The sequence below is a fragment of the Dendrobates tinctorius genome, unplaced genomic scaffold, assembly GCF_039654945.1.
Source record: "Dendrobates tinctorius isolate UK_male_01 unplaced genomic scaffold, ASM3965494v1 ptg000089l, whole genome shotgun sequence".
Taxonomy (NCBI): Eukaryota; Metazoa; Chordata; class Amphibia; order Anura; family Dendrobatidae; genus Dendrobates; species Dendrobates tinctorius.
The window spans coordinates 15,924,453-15,945,877 of NW_027361757.1; the positions used below are offsets into that span (position 1 = coordinate 15,924,453).

At 41.2% G+C, this 21,425-nt stretch overlaps 1 protein-coding gene across 1 annotated transcript in view; it reads right to left on the reverse strand.

The window, feature by feature from the left end:
• TLL2 (tolloid like 2) overlaps nt 1-21,425 on the reverse strand; it is a 337,545-nt gene that overhangs the window by 10,396 nt on the left and 305,724 nt on the right. The window contains exons 15-20 of the mRNA XM_073585855.1: nt 21,062-21,222; nt 13,520-13,700; nt 12,397-12,522; nt 6,108-6,235; nt 2,831-3,044; nt 418-668 (exon numbers count right to left, since the gene is read on the reverse strand). Of these exons, the coding sequence (XP_073441956.1) occupies nt 418-668; nt 2,831-3,044; nt 6,108-6,235; nt 12,397-12,522; nt 13,520-13,700; nt 21,062-21,222 (1,061 nt within the window). The remainder of the gene's footprint in view (nt 1-417; nt 669-2,830; nt 3,045-6,107; nt 6,236-12,396; nt 12,523-13,519; nt 13,701-21,061; nt 21,223-21,425) is intronic.

Genomic DNA, 21,425 nt, shown 5'->3' on the forward strand with positions numbered 1-21,425 from the left:
CTAGTGTATGGCAGACCAGTCATGAATTTGTGGAGTGTACGTCGTCACGTCCCTCCAAAAAGGCCAGAACTGGCCTGAAAATGCCAAAGTTGCAATTTTTTGTGAAATTGCGCTTTAAGCAAAAATTTTGAAATGTTTCAAATTAATTTACACCAGAATTTTGGCGTAATTGCTTTGATGAAACAGGGCCAATATGAACAGTCTATCTTATTTGTTTCTTAAGGTTTCAAAGAAAAGTAAAGCAAATAGCACATAAAAAAGATCCAAAAGATCATAATCTGTTTCATCAATTCGGAGCACAACATTAGGTTGTACGGTCTGCAGTTTGAGTTATGGCCTGTGCACTTTCATATACGCTAATCTAAGATGAGAGTGATCAGAATGCTTTACATAATAAAAAAAAAGAGGAAAACTTACCCCAGAGCCACAGTATCTAGCTAGTCGTGGAGCAGTACTGTCATAGCCATCATATATCTCCATGTAGTCATAACCACAGTCTGATTCATCTTCCATTTCAAATGTCTCAAATATTAATTCTACTCCATAGCCATCTTCTGCTACAATGACCCAATCACAATTGGCTTGCACTGGGTAATTATTATCACCATACTGGGCATGTGAATAGAGATCTTTTGTCTGAACTTCGGCTTTCAATCGTCCTCCGCATTCTAAAGAACAGAACAAAATATGAAAAAATGGTTTGTCATTATTACAACTTACACAGAGTTATTAATTTGTATAGAATAGAAAATGGTCTGTTCGACATTCAGAATATCTACCTTCCGTGTGTTGGTCCCTTCTAACCTGACATAGAGAAGTTGGACAACTTCTTGTCATAGAATCATAGAATCATAGAATCGTAGAGTTGGAAGGGACCTCCTGGGCCATCTGGTCCAACCCCCTGCTCAAAGCAGGATTCGCTAAATCATCCCAGTCAGATATCTGTCCAGCCTCTGTTTGAAGACTTCCATTGAAGGAGAACTCACCACTTCTTGTGGCAGCCTGTTCCACTCATTGATCACTCTAACTCTCATACCCCTTCGCTTGTAGTGAGGAGGTAAACAGGATAGTACAGATGCCGGATGCCATGATGATACTTCACATGTCTATCTGTTTCATTTCTACCCTTTACTATCTTGTTTTCCCACCTATATTTGATAGGGCAATCATAGGGGAGTGAGGGACAGTCCACATTGAGTGGAAAAAAATTGTTTCTTAGGGTGGCAACCTCCACAGTCAGGAAGGGGTTAAGAATAGGTTTATTGTAGGGTCTTTACAGGCAAGTTTGCTTGGTTTATTGTTATTGGTTTTGTATCATTTGGTATACTACCGTTTTTTACACTGGGTAGGTGTTTTTTTAAATGATATAATTATTAAAGTCTCCTTTTAGAGGGAATATATGTTCAATACATGAATTTGGATTTCCTTGGATTATTTTGTTTGATACCAATACCCCTCGCTTGGCCTCCGTAAAATAATAAAGCTTATATGTACCTCCTGTGCTGGCGCCATTCCCGCGGTGTCGACACTTGCTCTCCTCGGGGCTCCAGTGCTGTTGTTGTGACATGTGGTGCCCTCCGCCCAGTCAGCGCTGGGGTCACTGCCTCCTGCTGAGTTGAGCATGAAGAGTAAGTCAGAGGATCAGACTTCCACTTCATGCTCAATTTGTCCAAAGGTAGAAACAGTGACGCCAGTGGTGACTAGGCACCAGGGTCACATGTCACAACAAGCACACGAGAGGCCCTGGAGAGTGAGTGCCAACACCGCAGGAACGTTGCCGGCACGTGAGGCGAGTATAAGCTTTATTATTATATGGGGCCAAACATTTTGATCAAGAAGGAGTTGCCCTGGTAGGGGACAACCCTTTCACAAAAAGTTCATAATGTTCTAGACAACACATCACCACAAATACATTTTTTGGTCTTTTATTTAACTTAATCTTTATAAGATAACTTTATAAGATTACTTTCATAAGACATGTACAGCTTTACATATATACTCAGCCAAACTGCCTATTTGTATGTTAGATGCACCATGGACTAAAAAAAAACATAGGTAAGAAGATTGTCAAAGAGGAATCTGCAAACCAATGTAACGCCACTCATTTAGGAACCTTTAAATGACATTTACTCTGCAAAATAAAAACTAAACAGTAAACAAGTGTTAAAACTGCTCATTTCATGATTATTTTGCAGTGTAAATAAGCTACCGATCGCCTAATGAAAAAGCAAAACGCTTGTGCGTCGGGTGAAATGATCTTTTATGCAGCATAAATGAGAATTGTTCTCTGCGGTGCATTGACAGTGTAAACAGGACTATGCGCACTGAGTAATCCAGTACTTTGACCCATGTAAAAAGTCACTGAAATGACCACCGATGTGCGACCACTGCCAGGTGGTCTGTGTAATCAGAGCCTTAGAAATACCCAGTCTCCAACTATTCATTTAAAGAGGTTGTCCGCTTTTGACAATTCCAACTTGTATTACTTTTTGTTTTTGGACAATCCCTAATTCTAATGGAAGGCAAATGTATACAGCAAAGACTAGACAGCGACACAAGTCCCTGCGGCTTTGTACTACGTAGCGCTAGGCCCTATGGTGCTTTCTTATAGTACCATATTACAGGAATATTCTCCCAAAAAGGCAATGATAGCAGAATAGAATTCCACTTCTATAAATAGATAGATAATTCCATCATTTTAAGTGTCACATTACAAGTCTGTAAAAATGGTGCTTGTATACCATACTACAGCCCTGATGCCTGTGACTCAACGGTTACTCCATTCTTCGCAGCTCAATACAACACACATCCATTATATGTAACCACATACCTGTGCTGTACTTGGCTTGAAATCCTTTCCTCTGCACTGAAGCATCAGAATAAAAGCGCAGAAACATATGATTTGTGGATGCAAGAATAGGTTCAGGTTTACTGCCGCCACAAAAGCGGCCTAGAATTGGGGACTTGCTGTTTGGCCCATCGTACAGCTCAAGGTGATCGTAGGCACACTCCTGGTGCAATTCAATTTCAAAGTCATTAAACACCTAGAAATGTAAAAATTATTTGGAAGTAAAATTACGTGACTATTGGAACTAAAGTCATGTCAGTCCTTATTGTACAGAGAAATGTATATGCAACATCCAGGGTATCAAGAATGAAGGTTTGCACTGTGGGATTTATAAGAACAAGAACAGTCTGTTGGTCCCTTGTCTTCTCAAGATTGGTGTAATCAATTTTGATTTCATTCTTCTCTGAAAGACTCTCTAGCCAATTCTTTCTTGATATACCAACTTCTCTCTGTGCACAGTGTGGCAATGTGTCTCCTTAAGGAGACCGCCAAGCCGGTCTAGGAAGAATAGGGCATGCACTGCTCCCTGGGAAATAAAATATGCAAATAGCCTCTTCACAGAGGAAGGGAACAGGGTCTCAAGTGCCGCCTCCTGGAAGCGGCAATCCAGAAAGTAAATATCAACCCTTTAAAAAGCCTTGTCAAACAACTTTGGATATAAAGACAAACCAGAATCTCCTTTTGGAAGAATCAATACTGAATTATAGGTTTAGTACTCCCAATAGGTGGCACCCTTTTCTCTTTGTCTGTTTAAAAGGCTATTTGCATATCTTATTTCTCAAGGAACATGACATATAGCCTATTAGTCACCATATGCATGTGGTCATCTAAAGAAGAAAATTTACTACCTATAGCCTCACTGTAGGCCTCTCACTCAGTCAACCAAATATCCAACTATTCACTAATGAGGAGCAGGAACCCTGAAACAGATGTATACAATCAGAGGTACTGGCTTGGTTTTGTATCCTAAGTCATGTAACAAGGCTCCTTAAAGAGTCCATATTGGCGTAGTGCTCCATTGAAGGTGACACTGTAGACCTTGTTCTCTGTAAAGAGGCTATCTGGACACTAACATACAGAATTGGATAAGTAGAGGGCAGGGATAGTGAGATCCTAGGACAGCATGCATCATAAGTTGCTTGCTCGCATCCATCACCCTGAACCGTATATATATCATAAGATCAGTCCGAAAGAAAATTGGAGGCATGCATACAGTATTTGGCTGTCCCTCACATGTTGCAGTCCACTGTGAACAGAATAATAGGTAATCCTATTTCCAATATGTCACTCATTCTTCTAAAAAGACAAATCTAAAGCGCCTATTGCATATACCTATACAATTTACATAGTTTTAAAAAAAAATTACTACTTGGTGCCCAACACTCCGCTCAACTACATCTAGAAGGCCATTGCTTAACCCCTTCATGACAGCCAATACTTATATTTCATGACCTGAGATATAAGGGAATATCATCCCCACACAGGTGACAATCCAGCAGCTGTCGGCTGTCCACTATATCTGACAACTTGCTCTATCAGGAATGATCAGTGTTGGCACCATCCATATCTGTTTAACCCCTTAGTTGCTACTGTAAAAAATGACTACATCCAATAAATGGTTAATAGATTGTGGGGGCTTGCACTTTAATCTAATTGACAAACCGAGATCATGATTGTGTGGTCCTGATGTTTGCCATAGCATTTCATGGCCAAATAGCGGCCTTAGAGTCTCCCAGCTATAGCGGTCAGTTCAGAAGTCAGCGACATTTAGGTGGTAAACAAACATTTTTTCATTCCGGCTATACCACTTTGCATTAATTCCTGAAAATCACCTGAAGGGTTAATAAACTACCTGACAGCAGTTTTCAATATGTCAGGGTTTGCAGTTTTTAAAATGGTATCATGTTTGGGGTTTTCCAATATATAGCACCCCTAAAGTCACTTCAAACTTGGATAGGTCCCACAAAAAAAAATACATATTGTAAATTTCCTTGAAAAAATGAAAAAATTACTGCTACATTTTTAAACCTCCAAAAAGGCTAACAAAATAAAATAGCGTTTTAAAAATGGTGCTGATGTAAAGCAGACATGTGGGAAATGGTATTTATTAATGTTTTTGTGTGGTATGACTATCTGGATTAAAGGGATTATCATTCAAAGTTTGAAAATTGCAATTTTTTTTACATTTTTGTCAAGTTTCTGATATTTCTTATAAATAAACACAAAATATATCAATCTAAATTTACCACTATCATAAATTATAATGTATTTACCACTATCATAAATTAAAATGTGCCACGAAAAAACAGTCTCAAAATCACTGGGATTTGATGAAGCATTCCAGAGTTATGACCACATAAAGTGACATTGGTCAGAATTTAAAAAATTGGCCAGGTCACGAAGGGGTTAATAAAAGGCAAATTAAAGCAATAAGAAGACAAAAAATTGTAAAGTTTGCACTTTCTGGTTTTCAGCTTATTTAGGTTGTCACTTTGTAACAATGGGTTAAAAGAGACATTTATTAAAATCCATACAAGTTAAATATTTTTAGTTTAATCAATTCAAGGCCTCAATTAAAATAAAAACAGTGTATACTCAACTTCCCAAAATAGTACCGATCCAACGCCGGCGCCACTGTTCCTAGGGAATGACGTGATATATTATTGTGTCATTTGCAGGCCTCAGATGCAGCTCATCAATATTGTGTCAGATTAGACATCAGGTCTGACCAAATAATAAAGCCAGCAGCCTGCACTTACACAGCAAGTCACCTGCCACCAACATCAGTGGAAGAGGGCGCCAATGCAGGAAGTGAGTATACACAGTTTTAATGTTATACAAGGTCCTGAATTGACTGAACAAGTGTTATCCACTACTGAACGACTACCTAAAATGGGTTCCTTGAGATAATATCATATGCTCTGCAGTGGCCAAAACTTCCTTAGGTGGTTGCGACCCTTCACAACCACATCAGGTGAGTGGATTACCTTTGTTAAACACGCTGGTGTCCCTCATTTACCGCCTTAGTGCGCTCCCCCTCTTTTTATTTTTTGCATGCTCAAAGATTGCAATATACATCACTTGTTTCAACGATTTGTACTCCAAAGAGCAGAACATTCAGCCATACTCTTTAAGATTTCTTATAATACACCCAATAATGGCAAACATCAGCTTCAGAAGGGTCAACTTTAAAACATTTTCAAACTAAAAAAAATATATAAAACTACATCAATAAATGCTGCTCAGGACTTGTACTTACAAGTTTAACTCTGTGACCATCTGTAGTAGAGATCTCCCAGGTGCATTCTTTACGACTTGGGTACTTATCAGGGTAGTTGGGGCTTGAAACTGTTCCTTCTGCACTTACAAATTTGTTTTCACAACCAGCTAGATGTAAATTGTTGAAGAGTTACAAATTGTAAAAATAGAAATAGAATATCATTATGAAAAATAAAAAAAACACATTAAAACGAGATGGTCCATGACCACAACCCTTCTCCAAATGCCCTATGATCTAAAATTGGTGGCATCTCTTGTTCAATTATTCAGGTATAATCAAAATACATTCCTATTTTAGAGTTCTCATGCACAACTCCTATTACCCCATGTTTTGTTGGGGTGACTCTCCAATTGACGCAACTCTCAAATATACAAATATCATGTACTTCTCCCGGAAATAATTTTCCTACTATCTCATAGAGAAAACAGGAGCGTTCGAGCAAGCTCGAGTTCCTGTATATGGGAGAGTCCACTGAGATGGCTGCTGGCCAAAAGATTGTCACTCTATGTGTATGGCCCGCTTTACTTTTAAAGAAAGTAATGGTACCTTTAAACATACATGTACAGATATTAAACTAATACCTGTCCCATCAGACTGATGTTAGAATGTGTATATAAAGATCTGGCAAAAATTAAGAGACCACTGCATAGTTTTAAAAAATCAGCTTCTCTACATGTCTGACAGCCATTCCATTCCAGTGTCAGTTGAATTCCAACCAGAGTACACCTCATTCTACTTAATGTGCTTCTGAATAGGTGATCGCCTGAACCAAATCTTATTTAACGAAGGACAGTATAAAAAAAAACACTGCTGTGGTGTTCACAATCCTCTTGCAATAGGACAAGCTGGATGGCAAAACAAGTGCTAGTAATATCCCAAAAGTAATAGGAATGAAAAATAACTTTTAACTATGCCAAAGGAGTTGATAAGAAAAGTCTTGAGTGAGGAAAAGAAGGGATCAATTCTGGCTTTACTAGCAGAGGGATACAGTGAGCGTCATGTTGCCTCCATCCTTAGAAGTTCTAAGACGGCAGTCCATTACAACAAGGACAAGCAGCTGACATTGGGGACAACAAAGCTACAGACTGGCAAAGGATGAAAACGACTCTCCACTGACCGGGATGACCATCATCTTATTAGAATATCACTGAGCAACCACAGAATGACATCAAGTGACCTACAAAAGGAATGGCAAATGGCAGCTGGGGTGAAGGGCACGGCAAGAATAGTTTGTAACAAGCTCCTAGAGTCAGGGCTCAAGTCATGTAAAGCTAGAAAACAGCCTTTCATCAATGAGAAGCAAAGGAGAGCCAGGCTGAAGTTTGCCATAGGCCATAACGATTGAACCGTAGAGGACTGGAGTAAGGTAATCTTCTCTGATGAGTCTAATTTTCAGCTTTGCCCAACACCTGGTCATCTAATGGTTAGATGGAGACCTGGAGAGGCTAAGAAGCCACAGTGTCTTTCACCCCCTATGGAATTTGGTGCAGGATCGGTGATGATCTGGGGATGCTTCAGCAAGGCTGGAATTGGGCAGGTTAATCTTGGCAAAGGATGTATGAATCATGAAGCATACTAGGTTATCCTAGAAAAACAGTTGATTCCTTCTGTTCAGGCAATGTTCCCCAACTCTGAGGACTGGTTTTTCCAGCAGGACAATGCACTATGCCACACAACTACCATATATACTCGTGTATAAGACAACCTGTGTATAAGCCGATCCCCCTAATTTTGCCACAAAAAACTGGGAAAACGTATTGACTCGCGTATAAGCCTAGGGTGGAAAATGCAGCAGCTACTGGTAGATTTCAAAGATAAAAATAGATACCAATAAAAGTAAAATTAATTGAGACATCAGTAGGTTAAATGTTTTTGAATATCCATATTGAATCATGAGCCCCATATAATGCTCCAAACATTTCATGATGGCCCCATAAGATGCTCCATACAAAATACACCCCATGTAATGCTGAACAAAGGTTAATAATGCCCCCACAAGATGCTCCATAGAATAATATGTCCCATATAATGCTCCATAAAGGTTATGACTCCATAAGATGGTCCATAGATTATGCCAGCATAAGATGCTCCATACGATGCTCCATAGATTATTCCCCCATAAAATGCTCCATAGATTATTCCCCATAAGATCCTCCATAGATTATGCCCCCATAAGATGCTCCATAGATTATGCCCCCATAAAATGCTCCATAGATTATGCCCCCATAAGATGATCCATAGACTATGCCCCCATATGCTGCCCCATAGAATATGCCCCATATGCTGCCCCATAGAATATGCCCCCATATGCTGCTCCATAGAATATGCCTCCATATGCTGCCCCATAGAATATGCCCCCATATGCTGCCCCATAGAATATGCCCCCATATGCTGCCCCACAGACTATGTCCCCATATGTCGCCCCATAGACTATGCCCCCATATGCTGCCCCATAGACTATGCTGCCCCATAGGATATGCCCCCATATGCTGCTTCATAGAATATGCCCCCATATGCTGCTCCATAGGATATGCCCCATATGCTGCCCCATAGACTATGCCCCCATATGCTGCCCCACAGACTATGCCCCGATATGCTGCCCCACAGACTATTCCCCCATATGCTACCTCATAGACTATGCCCCCATATGCTGCCCCATAGGATATTCCCCCATATGCTGCTCCATAGAATATGCCCCCATATGCTGCTCCATAGGATATGCCCCCATAGGCTGCCCCATAGGATATGCCCCCATAGGCTGCTCCATAGAATATGCCCCCATATGCTGCCCCATAGAATATGCTCCCATATGATGCTCCATAGAATATGCCCCTATATGCTGCCCCACCGACTATGCCCCCATATGCTGCCCCATAGGATATGCCCCAATATGCTGCTCCATAGAATATGCCCCCATATGCTGCCCCATAGGATATGCCCCCATATGCTGCTCCATAGAATATGCCCCATATATTATGCCCCCATATGCTGCTGCTGCAAAAAAAAATGCCATACTCACCTCTCCTGCTCAGGACCTCACCTGTCTGGGGCCATCGCTGTTCACCGCTGTTTGCCATGTCGTCTGTCAGTGACGTTCAGGCAGCAGAGGGCACGGCACGCACTAACCACGTCACCGCGCCTCCTGCTGCCTTAACGTCACAGAGGATGCAGCAGACAGTGGTGAGCAGCGATGGACGGGAGGACAGGTGAATATAGCTATACTTACCTCCCCTGGCGCGGTCTCTGCAGCGGCAGCACCGCTTCTCCATGGTCTCCCTTCCTGCCTTCAGCGGTCACGTGGTACCGCTCATTACACTCATGAATATGCGCATATTCATGAGTTTAATGAGCGGTACCATGTGACCGCTGAAGACAGGAAGGGAAACCGTGGAGAAGCAGGGGGCTGTAGAGACCACGCCAGGGGAGGTAAGTATGATCTCTGTCACCCCCGCTCCCCCTCCCCCGCCGACCCCCAGGTATATGACACATGTATAAGCCGAGAGGGGGACTTTCAGCCCAAAAAAATGGACTGAAAATCTCGGCTTATACACGAGTATATATGGTAGGTCGATCAATGTGCAGATGAAAGACCACCACGTCAAATTCCTGTCATGGACAGCCCAATCTCCAGACCTAAACCACATTGAAAACCTCTGGCATGTAATCAAGAGGAAGATGGATAGTCACAAGCCATCAAACAAACAAGAACTGCTTACATTTTTGCACCAGGAGAGGCATAAGGTCACCCAAATGCAGAGTGAAAGACTGGTGGAAAGCATGCCAAGATGCATGAAAGCTGTGATTAAAAATCATGGTTATTCCACAAAATATTGATTTCTGAACTCTTCCTGAGTTAAAAGATTAGTAGTGTTGTTTCTAAATGATTATGAACTTGTTTTCTTAGCATTATTTGAGGTCTCCAAGCACTGCATTTTTTTGTTATTTTGACCATTTCTCATTTTCTGAAAATAAATACAAAATTTAGTGCTTGGAAATTCGAAGACATGTCAGTAGTTTATAGAATAAAACAGCAATTTACATTTTACTCAAAAATATACCTATAAAGAGAAAAATCAGACAAACTGAAAATTTTGCAGTGGTCTCTTAATTTTTGCCAGAGTTGTACCAATGCCTGTAGTTATATCCTGATGAAGACGTCGATGGACTTAAAAACAATATATTAACAATATTAAAAACAACATATTTATTGAGTCCCCTGGATCATTCCTGGGGATTTTCACCAGCAGCACAGAGGAACCACTCTCTTTCCCTTGGCATTACTGGCTTTACTGGTGGATCTGCAGCAGCTAATTATTGCCAAGCTTTAATATTTTTATGTAATACATGACTGTACCAGGTGAGCAAAGTTTTTGTGGAACTTACCATTGCTAACCCCCAGATAAGACCCTATTGCGCTTTCTTTGCCTCCCAGTATACTCTTTACTATATACCCATTTGACCTGAGTGGAATCTGCCTCATCTGTCAGAAAATTGATCTGACTGCTTAAACGAATACGTACCACCAATCTGGGGCTTCCCTTTTTGTTAAATAAGAGAGTGAGCAGCCCCGGATTAATGACTTTTCTGAATAGCATCTGTTAACAAAAGCACATAAAAGTGTGACTACTGTCCTGAACTATCGGGCTGTAGGATTGCGGCATGTAGAGCAGAAGTCTACAACTTCCATGGCGGCTCTCACAGGAAACAGCGAGCTCCTGCTCTCTGAACTACCCAAGCGCTGCGCCATACTTTACTAAGCAGTTATTGAACGGTAACATCATTAGAGTAATTTCAGGTAGGTGAAAGTACGCTTAGTATAATATGAGAGAGTGCTCAGTTAGTGCAAAGAAAAAGCGCTTACGAGATCTCACTCTTTCACTGCAAAAACAGGGATGCCCTGTGTGCCAGGATCCCACAACCCGGAAATTTGGGGCAACTTTTGCTAGAAAGTGGGGCCCTTAGGGGCTCCTGTGTCTGCCAAGCACAATGATTGTACAGTGTAAACAGATATCTGTAAGATAATTCCATTACAAGGAATAGCAAGGTTTTATATTAGGATGATTGCAACAGATGAGGAAGCCAAGAATATCGGCTGGTGGATATGGCCAACTGAGACAAATTTTACTATGTGTAAGATTGGCCTGACTGGTCAGAAATCTGGGTCTATAACTGAAGTTTAAATTCTGTTGAAGCCTGGTAAACAAGTTAGGACATAGCGCTGTCTTGTAGAAACAATGCATTTGTGGTGCAGGTAATTTATACAATTTTCAGTAAAAATTGGAACTAAAGCCAGCATACACATTAGATGACTGTCAGACTAAAGATGCTGTCGTTCAGCCGACAGCCATCTCAACTGACTCTCCCATCTACAGGAGCGTTAAGCTCAGAGCTCCTCTGTTCTCTATGAGGAAGTCACCAAAAGACATCTCTGCCAGCAGCTTATCTCCGGGAGAACAATATAATCGGCAATCCAATTTTGGACATCCTTGATCAAGATCTTCCCCGACAATCAGTCGGCCAACAACCCCATGCACATTAGACCGTCAGCCAAACCTGTTGATATTCAAAATATACACCGGCTCACCAAAATAGCTTGTTTTTCATGAATGTGGCCGGAGCACCGACTCCGAGTAACCTCACTGTTTAACTGGCTACGACTAAGGACAGTGCGAAATGTGGTGATGGGTCTTTCTCTTACAATAGGTTTTAATAGTCTGTAATAATTAAGTTTTATTACACAGACTTTATACTCCTCCATTGGATAACTCTTAAACAGGAGATCTATGAATCTATTCTCCTCATAACTTCTTTTTGTAAGACTCCATTCTGCTTCCCGTATGCAAAACGTGATTGAAAACAGCAATGTGGGTGATTAAAGGGGTTTTCTACACTTTTAAAAAAGTGGTCTCCAAATGATAATAATCACCCTGCCTGGGTCCAACACCAAATCTGTGCTCCTTTCTCATGATGATGATGCATCTGTAGCTGCAGCCAATTACGGAGCTCAGCAGCTCTATTTGTTGATACATGGGCACTGGACATAGGGAGAGAGTACTGTTTGCGTTATGTTACACAATTTCTATCATTTGGGGACCACCATTTTAAAAGTGGAAAACTTTGCCAATTTCCAGGGTCAATACTGCATGCTGCATAGACACTGCTGAAATCTGAAGCGCGTTATGTCAGTAAATTCCAATTATGAGACTTTTTAAATGCAATCTAATGATAAAAGTGATAACGTCTGTATAAGTAAGTTGGCCAGTCTCACCTTCTTTACAGTCGTGTCCATTTTCATGGAGCGTGTAGCCATTCTTGCACTGGCACACATAGCTGCCTAATGTATTGACGCATTCATGCTGACAGCCGCCATTCTCCTTAGAGCACTCATCCTTATCTGTAATGGAAAGCAGTTGGAGCTGAGCTTAGCAATTTTACAAGTTTCCCAGTGGGAATGTGTTTCTAAACCACAGCCAGCGATGAAGTACATGATATACCGTATTTTTCGCTTTATAAGACGCACCTGATTATAAGACGCACCCCCAAATGTGGTGAAGGAATAGAGAATTTTTTAATAAATGGGGTCCGTCTTATAATGCCAGTGTCCGTCTAACAAATCATATAGGGTATATGTCCCTCATAGTCCCCCCATCCTAAAATTAGCCCCCTTAATCTGGATATGGCCACCTTATATTGAATATAGCCCCCTTGTGCTGGCACACTGGCCCCCCTGTGGCTGGCACACATCACCCTGTGTTAGATATCGCCTCCATGCTGCTGCTTTTAGTAAAATAATCTCTTTCCTTACCTTCTCAGCACTGTCCCTCCTCATGTCTCCCTCAGTGTGGTTGAGCTCCTCCTCCACTTCCTGGTTCTCAGAGCCGGTCATGTGATCAGCACAGCAGAGTGATATCATCTCTGCGTGCCTGATGACAGCGGCAGCAGAGACACCGGGAGATCAGCGCTGGAGGAGGTAAGGAAAGAGTTTTTTATTTTACTATGGGCAGCAGCATGGGGGGTGATATCTAACACAGGGGATCATGTGCGATCAAAGGAGGGCGCAGGCAGCTATAATATGCGCCGTTCCCCAAGTCAGTCACCGTAGTGCGGTTTCAGCACCATGGTGATGGACAGCGGCAGTGCATATTATATGAGCGGGAGCAGGAGATCAAAGGCTCCCTTCGGCAGCTTTTACCAGCTCACAGCACCGCTCCAAAGCTGCCCCCACCTCCCCTGGACCCTGCAGTATATATATATATATATATATATATATACACCCCCTCCCCCGTATATTCGGATTATAAGACGCACCCCCTACTTTCCCCCAAAATTTGGGGGAACAAAAGTGCGTCTTATAAAGCGAAAAATACGGTAGATGAAAACAGTCTTATTACCAGAGAAGAAGTTCACTTTAAATCCTTTTTTCGACACAGTGTTGTCAGATTTAAATTCCAGTCGGATAGTATTTCCCTGCGATGTGATCACTTCTGGTTTCTCGGATCCACAATATCTTCCATGAAGTTTCGTATCTGTCTTAAGTATACTGCGAACTTCAACAAAATCGTATTTACAGACCTGTAAAAGCAACGCATTATCACTGTTCTCTTAGATGGAATTGCACAAAAAAAATAGCACAAAAGAATGTCGAACGCGAGGGTCTGACGTGTTACATGCTGGTGCTATGTGCAGTAGTCAACGTTACATGTAATGGTCCATTAACACTGCATTAAACGACCAATGATCAGCAACATGTCTGCCGACCACCGGTCATTTTATGGCCTATTACACGGGCTGTGCCCTCTTCAGATATGCACTGAACGGGCTGCAATAGATCGATTAGTGCACGTACGCTGCCCTTGTTCTCGGCAGCGCAGGTGCTGTTTATGTGCTGCCGAGAACAATGATACTTTGTGTAGATCATTTCAAGTGATGGATGAGCATTCTGCTTGGTCAATAGGTGATCAGACATTATAAAATTGCACGATCTGAAGTGTTTCTAGGAAAGCTCGTTAACGATAATCTTGCAGAGTAAATTTAATTTTATTTGTTTTTTTACTTACTTATACACTCACTGGCCACTTTATTAGGTACACCATGCTAGTAAGGGGTTGGACCCCCTTTTGCCTTCAGAACTGCCTCAATTCTTCGTGGCAGAGATTCAACAAGGTGCTGGAAGCATTCCTCAGAGATTTTGGACCATATTGACATGATGGCATCACACAGTTGGCGCAGATTTGTCGGCTGCACATCCCTGATGCGAATCTCCCGTTCCACCACATCCCAAAGGTGCTCTATTGGATTGAGATCTGGTGACTGAGGAGGCCATTTGAGTACAGTAAACTCATTGTCATGTTCAAGAAACCAATCTGAGATGATTCGAGCTTTATGACATGGCGCATTATCCTGCTGAAAGTAGCCATCAGATGTTGGGTACATTGTGGTCATAAAGGGATGGACATGGTCAGCAACAATACTCAGGTAGGCTGTGGCGTTGCAACGATGCTCAATTGGTACCAAGGGGCCCAAAGAGTGCCCAGAAAAAATTCCCCACACCATGACACCACCACCACCAGCCTGAACCGTTGATACAAGGCAGGATGGATCCATGCTTTCATGTTGTTTACGCCAAATTCTGACCCTACCATCCGAATGTCGCAGCAGAAATCGAGACTCATCAGACCAGGCAACGTTTTTCCAATCTTCTACTGTCCAATTTCGATGAGCTTGTGCAAATTGTAGCCTCAGTTTCCTGTTCTTAGCTGAGAGGAGTGGTACCCAGTGTGGTCTTCTGCTGCTGTAGCCCATCTGCCTCAAAGTTCGACGCACTGTGCGTTCAGAGATGCTCTTCTGCCTACCTTGGTTGTAACGGGTGGCAATTTGAGTCACTGTTGCCTTTCTATCAGCTCGAACCAGTCTGCCCATTCTCCTCTGACCTCTGGCATCAACATGGCATTTCCGGCCACAGAACTGCCACTCACTGGATTTTTTTTCTTTTTCGGACCATTCTCTGTAAACCCTAGAGATGGTTGTGCGTGAAAATCCCAGTAGATCAGCAGTTTCTGAAATTCTCAGACCAGCCCTTCTGGCACCAACAATCATGCCACGTTCAAAGGCACTCAAATCACCTTTCTTCCCCATACTGATGCTCGGTTTGAACTGCAGGAGATTGTCTTGACCATGTCTACATGCCTAAATGCACTGAGTTGCCGCCATGTGATTGGCTGATTAGAAATTAAGTCTTAACACACAGTTGGACAGGTGTACCTAATAAAGTGGCCAGTGAGTGTATATAGCTTCATTTCTTCCAAAGCACTTTACACATATTATCACTGGCCCCATTGGGCTCACAATCTATATTCCCTATCTGTATGTCTTTGAAGTGTGGGAGGAAACCGGAGAACCCGGAGGAAACCCACGCCAACACGGGGAGAACATATAAACTCCTTGCAAATGTTGTCCTTGGTGGGAAATGAACACAGGTCCCTAGCGCTGCAAGGCAACAGAGCTAACTGCTGCATTCCAAGTGCCATAACACTATGCCAGTGTTTTGTTTTTTTAGAGTGTCCGCTGTACACTATAAAAAACATCATGATTACATTGGGTCAATGTGTCATTCCAACGTTTTTCTTATATTTTCATTTTCACTCACAAGCTAGACAAATGAAGCACATTTCTGTATATAGCAGCATGGACGTCACTCACATATTAGACACATACAACAGCTGCATGGACGGCACTCACATACTATATGACCCAAAGCTAAAGAAACACATGATGAAAGACTTTGCACACACACAACATAAACTGAACTATGAACAATCTTTATTAGTACAGGTGCTTATCACAAAATTAGAATGTCATAAAAAGTTAATTTATTTCTGTTCTTAATACAAAAAGTGAAACTCATATATTATATAGAGTCATGACAAACAGAGTGATCTATTTCAAGTGTTTATTTCTGTTAATGTTGATCATTATGGCTTACAGCTAATGAATACCCAAAAGTCATTATCTCAGTACATTAGAATAATCAACAAAAAACACCTGCAAAGGCTTCCTAAGCAGTTATAAAGGTCCTTTAGTCTGTTTCAGTAGGCTCCACAATCATGGGGAAGACTGTGGACTTGATAGATGTCCAAAAAGCAGTCATTGACACACTCCACAAGGAGGGTAAGCCACAAAAGGTCATTCCTAAAGAAGCCGGATGTTCACAGAGTGCTGTATCCAAGCATACTAATGGAAAGTTGAGTGGAAGGAAAAAGTGTGGTAGAAAAAGGTGCACAAGCCACCGGGATAACCGCAACCTTGAAAGGATTGTTAAGAAAAGGCCATTCAAAAATTTGGGAGAGATTCACAAGGAGTGGACTGCGGCTGGAGTCATTGCTTCAAGTACCACCACACACAGACGTATCCAGGACATGGGCTACAAGTGTCGCATTCCTTGTGTCAAGCCACTCATGACCAATAGACAACGCTAGAAGCGTCTTACCTGGGCCAAGGAGAGAAAGAACTGGACTGTTGCTTAGGCCTCTTTCACACTTCAGTTATTTGCATCAGTTAAAATCCGCCAAAAAGGCAGACAAGCGGATCCGTTCTCAACTGATGTGAACGGATGGCACAGGATCCGTTTTTAGATGGATCCTGAAAATGAGGAAATTTAAAGGAACCGCTGGCCGGGAAGAGGAGAGAGAGAGAGAGAGAGAGAATTTTTTTTGTCCGGCACCCAGACAGAATTTGGGGTTAATTCAGTGTCTGGAGGATCCGCCGGCCAAAAAAACGTTGCAAGCTCCGTTTGGAAATCTTTGAGGATGTTGACGGACACTAACATTGTGGTGGATCCTCACAAAAACGGATGCAACGGACGGCAATCAGTCAGGATCCGCCAATAATGAAAGTCAATGGGGAAAAAAACGTATCCGCAAAGAAAAATGGCGGATCCGTTTTTTTTCAGAATTGGCGGATCTTGACTGATTGTCAAAAACGGAAGTGTGAAAGAGGCCTTAGTGGTCCAAGGTGTTGTTTTCAGATGAATGTAAATTTTTCATTTCTTTTGCAATTCAAGGTCCCATAGTCTAGAGGAAGAGTGGAGAGGCCACAATCCAAGCTGCTTGAGGTCTAGTGTGAAGTTTCCACAATCAGTGATGGTTTGGGGAGCCATGTCATTTGCTGTTGTAAGTTCACTGTGTTTTATCAAGACTAAAGTCAGCGCAGCCATCTACCAGGAAATTTTAGAGCACTTCATGCTTCCCTCTGCCGACAAGCTTATTGGAGATGGAAATTTCATTCTCCAGCAGGACTTGGCACCTGTCTACACTGCCAAAAGTACCAATACCTGGTTTAAAAACAACAGTATCACTGTGCTTGATTGGCCAGCAAACTTGCCTGACCTTGTCCCCATAGAGCAGTGTTCTCCAACTCCAGTCCTCAAGAGCCACCAACAGGTCATGTTTTCAGGATTTCCTTAGTATTGCCCAGGTGATGAACTTGTTGCCTGTGTAGGTTCTGCAATTATCACCTGAGCAATACTAAGGAAATCCTGAAAACCTGACCTGTTGGTGGCTCTTGAGGACGGGAGTAGGGGAACACTGCCATAGAGAATCTATGGTGCATTGTCAAGAGGAAGATGAGAGACGCCAGACCCAACAATGCAAAAGAGCTGAAGGCTGCTATCAAAGCAATCTGGGCTTCCATAACACCTCAGCAGTGCCACAGGCTGATCGCCTCCATGCCACCCCACATTGATGCAGTAATTGATGCAAAAGGAGCCCCGACCAAGTATTGAGTGCATTTACTAAACATACATTTCAGTAGGCCAACATTGTGGATTTTAAAATCAGTTTTTCAATCTGGTGTTATAAAGTATTCTAATTTCCTGAGATAATTACTTTTGGGTTTTCATTGGCTGTGAGCCATAATCATTAACATTAACAGAAATAAACACCTGAAATAGATCACTCAGTAATGACTATATAATAGGAGTTTCACCGTTTGTATTGAACTTTTTGATGATATTCTAATTTTACGAGAAGCAACTGTACATGCAAAGACAAACAAATATTAAAACTTAAAAACTGCTGCTCTGCCTGCAATCTAGTGAGTAAAATAAACTTGTATGCTAACTCCTTTAACTTTGCTCCCGAGCATGCAATGGAATTATAGAAAGACAAAGAGTAGGGAAAACATCTCTCATCTGCTGCAGTAGCACCTTTACATACTGACGCACTTACAAAAAGACGTACTTTCTTCACTGCACTGCCATCCCTGCTGAGCAGAAGGCATTTCGGAAGCTGTGTGACCAAGCGGCCATGCAGTTTATAGGGAAAATATGGAAAAGACGGGCCAGCTCAAAAGGGTAAAACCCAAAATATTTTATTTAGATATCCATAAAATAGGTATACAAAATACAAAAAATGCATATACCCGACCGGAAACCGGAGGGAAGGTTGAGGAGACACTGTACGCGTTTCGAACGAAAAGTTCTTAAACTCAGTATAGTTCCAAGGGAAGGGGTGTGAGAATATAACCAGTACACACAGGTGGCACTAATTAACATGTGATGCATATTTAACCCCTTAATGACAGCCAATATGTCTTTTTACTGACCTGAGATATAAGAGAATATCATCCCCACACAGGTGACAATCCAGCAGCTGTTGGCGGTCCACTATAGCTGACAACTTGCTGTAAACGATCAGTGATGGCACCGTCCATATCTGTTTAACCCCTTAGTTGCTGCTGTCAAAAGTAACTACATCGGAATAATGGTTAAAAGATTGTGGGGGCTTCCGTTTTAATCTAATTGACACACCGAGATCATGATTGTGTTGTCCTGATGTTTGCCATAGCAGTTCATGGCCAAATAGCGGCCTTAGAGTCTCCCGGCTATAGTGGTCAGTTCAGAAGTTAGCGACATTTAGGTGGTAAACAAACATTTTTTCATTCCTGCTATACCACTTTGCATTAATTCCTGAAGATCACCTGAAGGGTTAATAAACTATTTGACAGAAGTTTTCAATATGTTGGGGGGTGCTGTTTTAAAAATGGTATCACTTTTTTGGTGTTTTCCAATATATAGCACCCCCAAAGTCACTTCAAACCTGGATAGGTCCCTCAAAAAATAAATTTTGTAACTTTCCTTATAAAAATGAAAAATTACTGCTACATTTTCAAACCTCCTAAAAGCCTAACAAAATAAATTAGCATTTTAAAAATGGTGCTGATGTAAAGCTGACATGTGGTAATTGTTATTTATTAATGTTTTGCTGTGGTATGACTATCTGGATTAAACGGATAATCATTCAAAGTTTGAAAATTGCAAATTTTTTTACATTTTTGTCAAGTTTCTGATATTTTTTTATAAATAAACACAAAACATATCAACCTAAATTTACCATTATCATAAGTTATAATGTGCCACGAAAAAAAATCAGTGGGATTTGTTGAAGCGTTCCAGCGTTATCACCGCATTAAGTGATATTGGTCAGAATTTTAAAAATTGGCTTAGTCACTAAGGAGTTAAAACCACCAAATAAAACGAACACAATCAATAAGGCAACATGAGTTCTTTCCGTAAATTCAATCCAGTGGGAACACATGCATCTAGGAGAAGAATCCATAAGGCTTCTTTATCCCGTAGTTGTTTTTCTCTATTTCCTCCACGAATGTGTCTCTTCACCTGTTCAATAGCAAAAACATTGAAAAACGACATAATAAAGACCAAATGGTCTCTCCATAGAGCGCATAAAATTGTGGAAAAAAACCCGCGTGATTCCCTTTTAATTGTTGAACCAAGTTCACATGATGCATCTTTGTCTCATGAAGGAAACAGATCTGACTCTGGATCTAACTCTAGGTCTAAGAATAACAGCCCCACTCTAGTGCTTTCCTACAGCACTTTTTTTTAAGTCCATTTCAGATATAGTATCTCGCAATTTAAATTTACTCAGAAGTGATGACACTATGGACAAAATTTTAGCAAATGGGATTCAAATTGTTTCCAGAAGGGCTCCCACACTCGGTAATTTTCTGTCGCCTAGTCTCCTCAGATCCAATAAGTGCACTAAAACATATTGGCTGACAACCAAGGGTTTTTTCAGATGCGGTTTTTTTCCATGTAAAACCTGTTCACACTCGAAAAAAAAGGCTGTCTGTTTCTAACTATTTAACTAATAAAGTTTTTTTATTAATGATTATTTGAATTGTAGCACAGATCATGTAGTGTATATTATAGAATGCAAACAATGCAATTTACAATATGTAGGTTCCACCATCAGAAAATTAAAGGAATGTGTCCGAGAACACATCTATGATGTTATTAACCCTACGGTGCGCAGCATATCTAATGCTTCCAAACACTTTATTATGTCACACAATAGAGATTTGTCGTTTTTCAATGTTTTTGCTATTGAACAGGTAAAGAGACACATTCGTGGAGGAAATAGAGAAAAACAACTACGGGATAAAGAAGCCTTATGGATTCTTCTCTTAGATACATGTGTTCCCACTGGATTGAATTTACGGAAAGAACTCATGTTGCATTATTGATTGTGTTTATTTTATTTGGTGATTTTAAATATGCATCACATGTTAATTAGTGCCACCTGTGTGTACTAGTTATATTCTCACACCCCTTCCCTTGGAGCTATACTGAGTTTAAGAACTTTTCGTTCGAAACGCGTACAGTGTCTCCTCAACCTTCCCTCCGATTTTCCGGTCTGGTATATGCATTTTTTGTATTTTGTATACCTATTTTATGGATATCTAAATAAAATATTTTGGATTTTACCCTTTTGAGGTGGCCCGTCTTTTCCATATTTTGTCTACTGCCTGACAGAGCTGTGGCCCGTGCCTGAAAGCAACATGGAAGTACAAAGGGTAAGCTGAACACTTTTTTTTTCTTGCACCAGTTTATAGGGAACACTGTTGGCTGAACTTACATCATTTCCTTCAAGTTCAAAAAATTCAAATTGTAGAGATATTCTGTACTGTGCTGGAGCCACCACTTGCCACACACAGTTTTTATTAGTGGGATATTCATTAGGCCAACCAGGACTAGTTATCGTGCCATCCAGCTTTGTGATAACACCTCCACATGCAACTAAGAAAGAGAGAAAAATCTCTGGACAATGAGATGAATTATAGGAAATGGGCTATTTGTAAAAAGTACATTTCAACATTTCTTGGTTATGTGCATTCAAGAAATACTAAACAATCTCTTTATAGGGAACCTGTCACTCTTTTGAGCTTTTTGAGTTATGAATATGGACATACAGATTGTATACCAGTGAGATTAGTCATACC